The sequence below is a fragment of the Acanthisitta chloris genome, unplaced genomic scaffold (genome assembly GCF_000695815.1).
Source record: "Acanthisitta chloris isolate BGI_N310 unplaced genomic scaffold, ASM69581v1 scaffold10663, whole genome shotgun sequence".
Taxonomy (NCBI): domain Eukaryota; kingdom Metazoa; phylum Chordata; class Aves; order Passeriformes; family Acanthisittidae; genus Acanthisitta; species Acanthisitta chloris.
In genome coordinates, this window is record NW_008666593.1 from 8517 (window position 1) to 22838 (window position 14322).

Below are 14322 nucleotides of genomic sequence, written 5' to 3' on the forward strand. Positions count from 1 at the left end.
GAGCAAGCAGTATCTGCAAAATCTGGCTAAATGGTTCTCATTACTGAGTGATGGAAGAGCAATAGGAAAGATAATTTATTAGTGGCTCAAAGCTAATGAGAATAATTAGCACTATGATGCTTTCTAAGCAAACACAGAGTAACTGTTCCTTAAGGAGAACTGTCTCCCTGCAGGAGTGGTGAGTGCTCTGGGCAGGAAGACTGAGAAATTCCAGGGACAGGAATCTTACAAACCAAGGACCTGCAGGTGAGTGGAAACACTCAGACATCCTCCTGGCTTTAATTATGGGCTAGCATTAGACCTGTGATTGCCTAAACTTCGGGCTAATAGACCATCTTTTTTTCTGATCTCAAAAACAGCTACACTGGGCTGATGAATACAGAGTTTACACTTCAGCTTAACTCCTCGGAAACCAGGGGCTGGAAATCGCTGCCTAGATACTGAGATTTTTTGCAATATTGCATCACACAGTGCCTGCCAAAACCTTGGAAAAGCCAAGCCAGTCGAGGGTGCTTTGCAGGGACTGTTTCAGCAGCACTGGTCAGTCCCCAGGAATCCTGGTTGCCAGCAGATATAATGGCATTTGGAGTCATTTCCTGCACAGACACCCAGGTACCCTCCTTCCTTAATCGGTAAATAAAAGAAGGATGCACAGAGAAATCGCAGCATCTTCTCATGACAAAAGAAAATAACGGGAGGAATTTTGGTTTCCGATCAGTTCCAGCACAGAGCAGTTATGTACACAACTGGATTAGCCAAAGGGCTGCACTCTGTGGTTCCAGGGAGTGCTCAGGGATGCTGGGCTGCCAAAGGCAAAGGAAATGCCAGAATTTGGCCACAGTGCTCAGCACCTGCTGATAAAAGCTGATTTCTCCCACCTCTCAGTTTTCACAATTCACTCCTGCAAATCCCAGAGTACCATTACAGACCAAATCACACTAAAGTAAGCCTATTAAATTAAAATGAGGTGCACGTGGGCAGCAGTCCTCACTCCCCTGAGTGTTGTTTTGAGCAAATGGCTTGTTTCATAGTTTGTAAAATGCAGTTGGCAGAGGTTTAGTGTTATTCTAGGAAATCCATGTAGGCAACATTTCTTTCTCGTAATATAGCACTATCAAGAATATGGAGAGTGATTTTGCTTTTTATTTTTTAAAAGGCAAACAGACAAAACATCTGTAGGCTACAGGTCCTGACTTTTCTTTTGAAAAGCAGTTTGCCTCTAAAATCAGAATCACCCATAAAGCAATTCCATCTGAAACAAGGCTCTGAAGCATTCTCTTGGAGCTTACTCATGATGGGAGTTGTATCTGCATTTTTTTACTCCCAAATTAAATGCTTTAAGAACATAGACTTTACCTCTCTAATCTTTTTTCACCATTAATATCAGTCTATCTTTGGGGATAACTATTATGCGAATTTTAAGTCAGCAAGATTTGGGGACCTAATTTGGTGTGAGTGGGAGTTTAGAAAAACTCCCAAGTCTGTGTCACCCAACTGCAACTATTTAGGAGGGGCTTGGGGGTGAATGGGGCTGTCAGATCCAAAAGGCAATTCTACAGGGGGAGGAAAGAGGAAATGGAAATCTGCTAGGTTGCTTTTCTTGATTCAGATTAGAAAGCAAGTTCTCTTCCAGCCTCTCTTGTAGGAGTTGCTGTAGTTTGAACAAGTAAGGATGTTGTTATTGGGTCATAGATAGATAGATAAGCCTTTTACAACAGAGCCAAATAATTGTCTTGGGTTGCAGGGACTGGGATATAAGCTTATGCTTATCTTGGGACTCCAAACTGTGTTTCCCATTTCCCAGAGCATTCACTCTCCAGGGATCATTTTTCCTCCTTTTGGTGGATGAAACAAATCCAACATCTCAGGATTTTTCATTAGATGGGAAACCCATTTCCTATCCAGCTGCTTCTGGTCTGCACAAAACACTTGGTCCTGCTGCCCTTCGTCTCAGGTCCAGCCACACAGCAGGACTAACACAGCCCTGTGGGCTATTTATAGCTTGTTTAAGTCAACACTGAGGAACAAAGTGATGCACAATCTTTGCTCAGCCTCTCTGCTGTGTACACATTTTACCCTTCCTCAACAAGATTTAATCTTCTTAGGGTTAACTGTGTAGTGGATGTCCAAGACCTTTGAATCACACCTTAAAAAAGCTGAAAGACCAAGCCCATAATTGCGAGAGCAGAATCTCTGATTCACTGCAAACCATTTGTTATCAGCAATTAAGTTTCTTGCTGATAAATGATTCATGACTTGAAAGCCCAGATTACTCACTTTTAACCATGGCAGAAATTCCTGTGTGATTATGAACGCCTGGGCTACGCATCTACTGCCACGGGCTGGGAAGTCTGAATGTGTGAAATGACCAACCATTTAATTACAGAAAATAAGAGTTCTTACATATGAGATACTTTTCATTCACAGTTTGTAGAAAAAAAATACAATATTTAAATCTCGACTGATGCAAATATAAACATAAACTGACTTCACTAGAAAAGATAAACACCAACTTTTGCTTTACTGGAGGCAACAGAATTACAACAGTGTGACTGATACCCAGTCCTGGTCTACTAATTAAAAGGGCTTGAAAGCAAAGCTCTGAGCTCCTGGTACACTCTAGTTCACAGTAACTAAGGCTTTTGTCAGCCATTTGATGTAATCGTTTATGGTGTTCAAAACTGTATTTTTCAAAAACCATTCAGACCATAAACCAGATGAGTCGTGACCCTGTAAGAGAAGGTAAATTATTCTCAAATATTTTATATTTGTGCATTAACACATGATTAGAGAAGAAAAAAATGAATGCCCAAGTCCAAGAAGTAACTGACAAAAGACTGAAGGGAAAAATGAGAATCCTTAATTTTATTATGGTGTAACCAGCTGTAAGGAATTACTGGTCTGAAGCACAGTGTGCAATTGTCTTATCCTAAACATTTACTAAAGCCTATAATTCAGAATGATCCCAACTAGTGATGTCACCACTGGCAAGCTATGATTTTTATCTTTCTTTTTTTTGAAGAAGTAGTCTACATTTCTCACCAATTAGCACAAACATAGGCACAGCCTATGCACAGAAATGCTCAGCATTTTCTGGAGACTATTTCTTCAGTGCCAGCTGCTTTCACTCTGAGATCAAAAAAAAGCTCAGTAAGTTCTGGACTCATCATACTTGGTCGTTTGCTGGTACACAGAAGAATTCCTGTTTGAGATCAAATGGCATCAATGTGTATTGTTTCCTAAAAGCAGGACAGAGTGCCTGCTACTAATGCAAGGATAGCTTGAATTACCATGGTCTTCTGCAAAAGTGCTACACATGATATGGACTAACTATGCTAACTGAAAGGGAAAAAAACCCACAGTAAGAGACTTAATAAATTAAGCTACTTTTACACTATGATATTATGTACTACCGGGCAGCTGATTTTTTGAGGGAAGAGACTCATCAGGTGCCTAATAAGAGAAGACACTTGGCACAGCTCCATCATCGTTCCAATTGATGCCATGGTTAACAAGCTGGCTACTGTACAAGGTCAATCAGGCTACCAGTATTCCACAATACTCACTAATGGCTCCTGCAGCTTAACGAGTGCCAAATATACAGTACCATTAATTAGGCAAGAAAAAATATCCAGGAAGGGGGTAAGATGCCATTCACCTCCAGAGAAGCCCAGCTCTGAGCTAGCATGGCCTGCACCCAGGATCCAAACCAGCAAAAGGAAATGAGATGGGCAGACTGAGGAGCATGAGGAAAGTTTCAGGCCCAAGGCACAGCTCTCTGCTGTAAAAAGCTGTTCTGTCTCCCCACCCAGTGCCAGGGCAGGGAGGCCAACCCTCACACCACCACACACCTGCAGCACTGCCCAGCACACCCCACACCAGGCTGTGCCCAGCCAAGGGTGGTGGCACCTTCCTGTGTGCACTGGTAAACCACCTAAAACCTAAACCACCACCTAAAACCTAAACCACCACCAAGTACAGTTGTTCACTCAGTGGGGAAGAAGCTGAACAAGGCTGATTAATGATAAAAATACTTGTCGTTTTTAAAATTTATTTTTACTTCAAAGTGAATCACAACTCCCTGCCCCTCCCCCCTCCCCTCCTGTGAAGACATAAGTACCTCCAGATCAACTTTTTAAGCATCAAGAGTGTTAACACATTTCAGCTGCTGCTGATACAGGTTTTACAGTGATGACCATCGGAGAGAGATTGATTGTGCAACTCCTTAAAGAGCAAAAAGGAAAAATCCCTCCTACGAATAAACTGTTGGAATGTAAACAGGTAATACACATAATTACTGCATTGTCATAAGTATTATGCATTTATACCCAATTTGAAGGGACATTATGTACCCTATAAGGGTAACCATGTACCCCTAGAAGACAGTCATTCCTGCCACAACTTACAGATGCATTTGACAACACTGATGCCAAAAAAGGAGGGTTTAATTTTACCCATGCTCTACTGATTTTTGATGCTTGGCTTAATTCACTCAATATATTTTATAAAGGTATGTAAACAGTTCTGATTTAAAGACCAGAGAGATTTAAATTAAATTATCAGATCTAGACTGGTCAATGTTAATGTCTTCATTAACTCAGATACCTTATTTATCCCTGAGCACCTTAAAATTGTTCCCCCAAATCTCACTCAAGAACATGTATTTCACAAGAATGTAAAACTGCATTTGGATAAATCTGTGGTTTATAAATCCCATTTTCCTTCACTGATTTAAACAAAACAAAACCATGTCCCCTCCCCTTTGCTTTTAACATGTACTGCAATACCTTAACAAAAAATTCACCCTAACAAACAACATCACCTACAGACACACTACAGACTACAAAAATATTGCATAGGAGTGTCAGTGGGCATAGTCTCCCAACATGAGAGAAAATGCTAAGTTTTCTTTAAAACATTATGGCAACATTCTAATTTATTTTCCATTTAAAAATCAAGTGGTTTCATTTTATTTCAAAATTGTACAAAATGGCCATGGCTGTTATAAAAAAAAGTCTCTGTCTTGAGAATATGTGAAGTCTCAGGTGCATCAATAAAAGACCTGGAACCATTCACAGTGCAGCGGAAAGCTTCTTTTGAGGCAGAAACTACAATTCATCCTTCTTCTTTCCTACTCTTTCATGGTCTCTTTCTCTCAGGGTTCGCATGAAAGTGGTGAATCCAGACTCCTGGTTTTGAAGGAAGAAAAATATGGGTCATATTTTTACAAACAAGCCAAAACAATGCATCAAGAACACTTTGAGTTTCTGCATCCCAGCAGAATATAAACTAAGGAGCAGTTGTTTAGCTTCTCTACCCCACGGCAGAATATAAACCAAGGAGCAGTTGCTGCTCCTGTGTTGCCTCATCCTGTCGTGCCCTGGTCCAGCACTGCTCTGCTGCAGTGCAAGGGGAAAATTTCCAAGCACACTCCACATGTCAAACACTGAAGAGATGGGGGACAGAGAAAAAGGACCTAAACCTCACAGGATAAGGTAAAATCTGTCATTAGAAGTGCCATTGATGCCTTTTTGTTGAAAACACTCCAAGACAATTTCAAGCTGTATTTGTATGCTACCTGTGTCATTTCAAAAGCAGCTAGTGGATCATTTGTTGGCTATACACACATTTGCCACTGTTCCTCATCCCTGAACAGTTTTGATCATGATTTTCCTCCTTTTCAAAACATTCCAATGATGGAAATTACTCCTCTTTTTCAAGTTACTATCAAAATTATTGTGAAACAATTTCAAACCTGGATGCCAAATCCAACATCTGTATTTCAACAACTTAGCATTTCTCATTATCTAAGACTGCTGGACGCCAGCAGTTTCCTTTTTCCCAAAAAAGCTCTGAACACAGCTCACAGGCATTTCAAAAGGCTCAGGTGAGTGGAGGTGTCAACACCTCTGTTGGAATAGTGTCTACTGGTACCCCAACACTACAGGTGTCTGGGCAGGTAACACTGTTCCCAGCCAATGTGACCATTTTTACTTTTAAGCAATTCCAAAACACACCAGTCAAAACTGGTGATGAAGAGGGGAAATGCAAAGAGGTAGAAATCAACAAACAGAAGTCAAAGTTCGACTTAAAACAATGTTGGGGAACAACCAAACCAAACAAAACAAAGACAACAAAATAAACCAAAATCAAATGGCAAGGCTGAAAAGTTTTCAGAAGGCTGAACAACAAAACACTCTTCTAAAACTCTTCACTATTCTTCCACTGAAAATAAATGAAGTGACAATTTTCATCCACAGCAGCTGGAGACATCTGCCAATCAGCAGCCCCCATGAAAGGCCTCCAGTTTTCAAAGCTGTGCATCATTTGAAGTACACTTGGGTCAGAGAGTGTCCTGACTCTTTCTTGCTTTAGTTGCTTGGGGTGAAATGCCCTAAAATCTGTACTCTGGAACTGCAATTCCCTTGACAGGCTATGACTGGGGGTCATGCTCTTCCACATAGCCAGTGCTCCAGTGTGGGGTGGCAAGGAGCTGAGAGCTCATGCTCTACAGGCCATGGCTCCTGCTGTGGCATGTCATGATGTCCCCACAGCAGCTCACAAGACCCCTCTTCTTCCTTGCCCACGTGAAATAATGATACACCAGATGGATCATGCTGAACTAAATGCTCATGGACATCTACTGACTTAGTGCCAGAATCAGGAACAGAAAGCAGGTCCCCTGGTTTCCACTGCTCTCTCCTGAGATTTCTTTTGTAAAGTACAAGGTGGTTGGCCAAGGTGGTTCAAAAGATGTTGTCATGCTGATGAGAAGTCCTTTCACAGCACAATCCCTTGTCACTGAAAGAGATCTGTGAACAGACCTGGAAGCCATGGAAGGCTCTGTGCTAAGCACTGCCTCCAGCATTACCATGATAAGAGGTAACAAACCCTAAGCAGAAGACCATAGGTCCCAGGAGTTGCGAAGGGGGAACACAGTTGCAAGCAGCACAGGGACTGACGTTCCTGTTGCCTAATTTAATTCTGCCCAAGAAAGGGTTGGCTGCATGTAGGGGATCAGTTAGTCCACTTTCCAGTACATGGATAAACATCTCCCAACTGCTGTGGCCTCAGAGGTCTCCTGTATTGTGTACAAATACTTTTTATCAGCCACCACAGATTCCTCCTTTCGTGTATCATTTCTGTAAGTATGGGTTAAATGCAAGAACTGCAGCTGAAATTTTACTTAATTGTTGGCTACTGCACCCATCTTTACTTTTGAGAAAAGATCCAGAATTGGAACTGAACACAGTATCCATAACAACGCCTGGATCAGCACCATAAAATGGTAATTACTGGGGTCTGAGTATGCTGAAGGAAACTGGGAGGCAAAACTCCATGAAGACTTCCCTGGGATCCTGACTAACAGAGAACCTCAGAATTTGGCTTTTTTCTTCATGCTTCTATATAATTTGGTGAGCTGTAATAGCAGCAATAACTTTCAGGCAAGAATCTCTCATCAAAATCACTAGAAAGCTTAAACATCCCAAGTTTTTCTTGCAGACCCACAGCTCCTCCAGGCAATCAATCGCTGCTGAGGAGTAACCTCCCTCTAGGAGGTTATGACAAAGAAGGCACACAAATAATTGAATTGCTCCCTCATTTTCAGGCACTTTACAACCACAGAAGGCATTATGCCATTTCTGCCCCCATTTCTTGCACTCATAGCATATAATTAGCTGGCCACAGCAGGACAAAAGAATGAAACTTCAGCCCAGGGATAGATGGCACAATTTGTCTTCCCATCCTGAGTGCCAGGAATGAATCTGATTCAGGGCAAATGAGACATTTAGTTTCCCCCAGTCTCCAAAGAACAGCTTTGTCCCAGCTATAAAACCAATGGCCTGTCACCATTTGGCAGCCTGGTGGACCTGTAACACGTTTGCAGTGTGCACACGATCCAGAACTGACACGAGTAAGGCCTGTACTTTCTGGCATTTCTGCACTTAGCAGCAGCCCATGCAGTAAACCCTTCACGTTCATTCAGTCCAAATTCACTTGCAGATTTCAGCTTGAAGAATAAAATACACAAAAAGCATTACCAAATCTAATCCTTTTTCCTCTTCTCTCGTTGCTAAAAATAGATCAAGTATGTTCCTAATGCAGAGATGTACAGGGGTGTGGTACACAATGATTCATCCATGTAAGACAGTAACAGAAGCAGTTAAACATTCTTCCAGGCTGGTAAAAATTTACTCCGCAGTTTTCATTTGCAAGGCAGTGCACAAGAGGAGACTTTGCTCCCTGTACCAGGTAATGGCTCTTGCTTTCACTTACCCCTCGTTCTCCAGTATATTTTTCCACAAATTTCCCATAGTTGTAATAGTTGAAGGTGGGGTAGCCATCAACCCCCTCCTGCTTACACAGGTCATGATTCTGTCCTTTGGCACAGTCCACTGCAGCGTAGGCAATCTGAAACACAAGAGATCAGTCTGAGACAGCAGACAAAGCAAGACTATTTCATGGTGATGCTGCTGCAGCTTAGCCTTAACACTAAGAGACCCCCAAGCCTTCTGCCAAACACGCAACGTCTTCTGTAATGGCTCAGCTGTGGAGGGAGATCAGAGAGTGGTCATCAGGTCAAGCCATGCAAATGGAAGAGCAGAAGCCTTTCCCTCCCAGTGAAGTGCTGCTCACACAGCACCTGCCCCACACAGCTGCATGGCACGTTCGACTCCGAGCAGAAAATCGCCTCCCTCTGAGCTCTGCATTAGACTCCAAACAGGAAATCCAGAGTCTGTGTTAGCAAACCAAATCCAAGCATGGTGGTCCCAACTCTGTCATGCTGCAATATTTTTCCTCCACTTTGGTTTTAAGTGATGAACAGGGACAGGGTGACTTTGGTAATGGTAACGACCCGCCAAACCCAACCTCCTTCCTGTGGCACGGCTGAGGCTCGGAAAAGTTACCAAACATGGCTGGTCTCTTATGCAGGCTATGAATAGATTAATGATTTCTACCCCAAATAGCTTTTGTAAACTCCATGCAGTTCTTCCAAGGTCAGACAGGGATGGATGAGAGGTCAGAGCACTGCCTACCAACCAGTGCAGGTAGGGAAGAAGGTTGCTCACTTGCTCACAATTTCAGCCTAGTATTATGTTTTCTTTCCTGTCTTTTTTCAGTCTGTCCTTTAAGGAGGGGACTGTATCTTATGTGCAGCCATTAACAAAGTGGGCTTTAATTCCTTTCGAAACCTCTAGATGCTACTGTCACACAAACAAACCCTGTGTAGGAAAGAGCCTGCTGTGCTCTCAGCCTGTTGGCAGCCGAGCAACACACTCTGTCCCTCCTGCTTCCACACAGGCAGGGCAAGGAGTGCAGCTCACAGCCCCAGAGCATCAGCTCAGGGTAACTCTAGTTTAGAGCACTGGATATTTGAAACCTGACTCTGTGAAGTACTGAGGAGGGGCTGCCCTTGACATTTCTGCTGTTGGAATAAAATGAAATTCATAAGCTTCTACTCAAAGCAACTGAGCTCTGTGCTGTGATTTCACCCCGACAGTTCCCACGAGCAGCAGTTGAGGCTCTGAACGTAGGCTGGTCACACAGTCTTGCCTTCACAGCCTGGGACAGCTCTGCTGAAGAGCAAGTAGGCTGAAGTACAAGCTGTGTAAAAAACCCAAACAAATTAGAGGTACGATTTTTTTTTGCAATTGTGGGTTACAATTTATCAAGTGCTAATTCCATAGCAGACACATCTTAACTTGAAATTTCCGTTCCATGAGCCTCCTTCAAACAATCTGATCAAAAATACCTTCTGCTTGCATGACTTCAGGGTTGTGGTTGAACTGTTCTGCCATAATTAAAAGATCACTTAATATTCCACAATGCCCTCCTGTTTCATGGTGACACTGTCAAAATGAGAAAACCTGATCTCATTATTCTAGCAGTAATTAAAGAGATTGGCAAAGCCAACTTGAGTTAATTTGCTTGTTTTGTTTTGGCTTTGAAAGCCTGACATGACAATACTCAGTAAGACCTTACTTGGGTCTATTTTCAGATGGGAAGCACTAGATAAAGTGAGCAGTGTTCTCACCTTAAATATTTGGTTTCAGTTTTCTCATTTTAATCATTAATAAGGCTGTTACAGAACCAGGACTCTTGAGAGCAGTTAAAAACACGTATAATCCCACTTTTTTTTTTCCTTTTTGTAAACACAAAGACTCCTACTCATTCAGGGCCAGTTAAAATGAAAGGTTAGGAATAATAAACTGCAAAAGAGTTTCATCTAAGTATTTATGCCTTCCTGACCTTAGCAGCCAGCCAAAATTTAGAGCTCTCTTGGCTATTTCTGTGTAAAGGAAAGCTTACAATGGAGACAAACATTTATTTCATGACACAGCATTAATGTAGAAAGAATACTAGAAGTCCTGGTTCCCTGGAAACTGGAAGAATAAATAAAATATTTTTTCTCACTGCTGTAAATATCACACAGGGAGAGATTACAGCCAGAAAAGGAGAAGGTGTACATGCACTCATACAGATCTTAGTAACTGGTCTGAGCCATGAAACTGTTGTGACCAATGACCCATCTGTTCTTGGACAGTGAGATTAAGAAAATTAGTTTTTAGTACACTAGAAAGAAGTGAAGCTCTATTTATCTGTACCTCTCTGGAAACATCTAAACTGGCATTGGTTGGAGTAAAGAGCCCAATTTCATTTACAAAATACTGGTTTAAGAACAGCCCCCAGTGAGGAGAAAGTGCAGTGAAGGAATGCAGTGCTACAAGCCACTCCTAACTCTGTTCAGCACATCTTTATCTGTTGCCTCAAAACAGATGCTGATAGACTATAAGGAGTTGGCTTCTGACAGAAATGCTTAGTAGCCTGCTGGAGATACAGCTCTACTCTGCAGCACATGCAAACCTAAGCTGTGCATTAGTTGTGCACTGAACTAACACACAAAGATCCCAGTCTAAGTCTGTCCACTGCAGCCACATTAGCCTAATGCTACATCTAATCTTCGGGGTCTAATGGAGAGGGACACATACATCTGGAGCAGTGCTTGAAAGCCATGTCCATGGTCTATCTTTCTCTGCAATGCTCCTAAAGCAAACTCCCACACAGCCCCATGGACTCACCACTGCTCCTGCAAGCACCATTTTGAGCCCAATCACTTCAGAACATACACACCCGTTCAGTTATTTTTACAGCCAGTGAGAGAAGAGAAATGGCAATTTCCAAAAGCCTTGGAACTCATACAGACGTGAGCAAAATTTCATAGAGACACATCTAATTCCCAAGACTATCTGAGGCTGCATTTCAATGCCTGCTGCCAACAGGGGCTGAGTAAGAGTACTTAGGAGAGCTTGAGTGATTACTTTAGAGTGGAAATGTTAAGGCAGCCTAAATATAGAGGTTGCTACCATCTCTATGCACTCATTATCATAGCATCACAGTCCTAATTGTCTTGCCTGTCTCACAGCGGAAGATCAAATATAGTGCACTTCAAGAAGAGGAAAGTAATGCTGGAAAACACTTGTAGCAAAACCCACTTCTGGACTGAGGACCCAACTGTCATCTCAATTCTATCAACTCTAGACAGCTGAACTCTGAGGCATACCAGAATTTCAGCTCCCAGCACTGATGCCCTTGGCTTCTTTCTGTTTGTGTTTTCATGGACTGTAAATATTAAACTCCATTCCTGGTGGAGGTGTGTCCTACTGCAGTTTTGAGTCAGAGTGAATTACTGCATGGCTGCACTGAAAGGCTGCACATAAAATGATGCAGCCCATGAAAAGAAAAGCTTTGCTTGAGTCTTGGCTGAAGTGAGCAGTGGTACATTGTAGGAAGGGCTCCTCTCATTCTCAATCCCCTTAGCAACAATCAGTTTTTGTGCATCACTAAAAAAAGGAAACTGAGTTGGGAAAAATAACAACAAAAAACCAGTAAAAATGTGGCTAAAGACTTCTGGAGACTCTTACTCTCAGAACTGATCTTCATATTCAGCTACCAGCAACAAGTTACACAGAAATTCACAATAAAGCACAGATTAGCAAGACCTATATAACTGCAGACAGATTAAGCATAAGACATCCCTAATACATATCCAGGAGCCAAGAGACTTGGCATCACCTCTCATGAATTCCTTCTCATCAAGAAGGAAAAAAAACCCAACAAACCTCTAAAAATCTGTGAGAGCAAGAAATCCTCCTAACACTGGTCTAAGACTTTGTGTGTATGTCTGTCCATTATGGAAAAATCCAGTGTAACAGCTTTCAGAAGACAAGATTGATTTTATGGAGATTTTGATTGTTAGGGTTAAAATTTAATTTATTGAGCTTTCCTGTAACCAGAGGGAAAAATCCACTGAAAAAACATTTCAGGAAGAAAAAACCTTAAGTGCTGTACCTGCAACATGCACAAAACTCCACAGGATTATGGATTCTCTATAACCCAAAGCTGTGCTGCCTTAGATATTGACAATACATCATTATATACAAGTTCTCTCTCCAGAGGCAATGCTGTTTAGGTCTATCACCATCCTGTTCAGCAGCTGTAGCAGGAATAGAATAGTTATCAAATGAAAAGATAATCAGAGACTGCAGACCCCAAAGGAAGTTTCCTGGGGTACATTCAACCTTTAAAATGTTATTGGTAGTTCCTCACAACTGTTATGCAGCTTATAATAATTAATAGTATCAGGTGAGTATGTATAATAATGCATAATAATGATAACAGCAACAACAGTAACCCCACCAGATAAATATGCATTTCTCCATAGTCACCATAGTTTAATGTGACTCTAGCAACATCTGGGACTGGAAATACCTTTACCTGAAAAGGGAAGTCCCACAACAAGGTTTCATGGTTTTACCAAAAAACCAGGAGTTTTACTACAGAGTTGCAAACTGAACTCTGCATGGCATTAGAACATGAGCAGTGTATAACCAGCTCTGAAGTGTTCTTAAACTAGACAGAGCATGGCATATTTCTCACATGAAGTGGTCTGATCACAAACGCTGAGCTGTTGCAAAAATCAGAACTTTTGATTTAGGTGCTTAAATAGAAGTGGAGCTATGCTGAAAATGTGACCACTGATCTGCCTGTGCTTCAACTGTAACAGAAGGATGATGCCTTATTTTTTTTACTGTCTAAGTGTTAGAAGGAAAAAGAAGTACTTGCAGTATAATCTAATCATCCATCAGGAATCGCAGTTTCTTTCCAACAGAATTACTAAACAACTTTTTGCTCTAGAGAGATCTTACAGGTAAGAAACACAATTACATCAAACAGTTCAAAGAGATGTGTAGAAAATTGAAAGTGGGATCCCTTGACCTTCCAGGTAACTCCTCCTTTCTGTTCTTAAAGCTCTTTCTTTTTAACAGTTTGTCTCCCAGTCACGATGTGATGATATAGTAAAAATACCCCCTGCAATTCTAGTTGCTCTCCTGTTAAAATATGTACTGCCACACTCTGGTTTATTGATTCAAGGAAATAAATCTCTGCTAGAGCTAATATTGACTTTTGTTATGAAAATGGAAGTGAATAACTAACTGAATATTGATTTGAGAGAGGAATGATATTTGATAGGCTTAAAAAAATAAAACTGCAGCATGGAAATAAATGCTTCTAAGCAACATTTTTAAAGTATAGTCAATTCCAGATGACAATTACCTGATTACTAGAAAAAAAAAGTCTGCTGTTGCAAAATGTCTTAAAAGCATCTATAAATAAGATAGATGCACATTCCTCCCTATGATTACTCCATAGGTTTCTATTTGTATCACCTGTTCTGGATCCTAAGAGGAGTCAGGGGCTGGTCTGCTAAAACTTGTTGCAATTCAGCTACTGTTCTCAAAGTGAATGGCCTGACAAATGGGAGATTCATTATTAGTTGCCCAGATGTGCCATGGCAGCACCACCAGAGCTGCAGTTCACTGGCTGCTCTCAAGGCAGGTCTGTTTGCAAAGGGAAGAGGCATTAGCAGGCACCATGATGTGCAGTGCTAACATCACCATATTTAATGAGTCTAATTAAAAAGAAATTCAACACATGCTTTTAAAGCAAATGAGGATCAAATAGTTGGCCAAAGTAAAATATTAACTCATTTGGATAACTCTGAACAGTCATTTGGTTGGTATAATGATCTTAAACTATGGTTCACAATACACACTGGGGACCCAGCAATGTCTGGCAGCCTCCCCTAGCCCCCCAGTCACCCTATTTGCTGCACACTTCCCAGAATCTCTGCCACAGCTGTTTCTGCATGAACTCACTAGAACCCAGCTGTGGTGATGTGATTTGTGTCAGTGTGTTTGTACAGGAACAGTCTTCTGTGAAAATGGAGAAGATTGGTCAAAGAGCAGCTCCTTTTGGGGA

The 14322-nt window shown here is 41.6% G+C and overlaps 1 protein-coding gene across 1 annotated transcript in view; it reads right to left on the minus strand.

Moving 5' to 3' along the window:
* Positions 1-4929: 4929 nt before the first annotated feature.
* The window catches only part of LOC103799843 (protein disulfide-isomerase A5-like), a gene marked incomplete at its 5' end in the record, with an annotated part of 29246 nt that continues 19853 nt past the window's right edge, over positions 4930-14322 (minus strand). Inside the window, 2 exons of the mRNA XM_009072192.1 lie at positions 4930-5189; positions 8278-8412. Of these exons, the coding sequence (XP_009070440.1) occupies positions 5109-5189; positions 8278-8412 (216 nt within the window). The remainder of the gene's footprint in view (positions 5190-8277; positions 8413-14322) is intronic.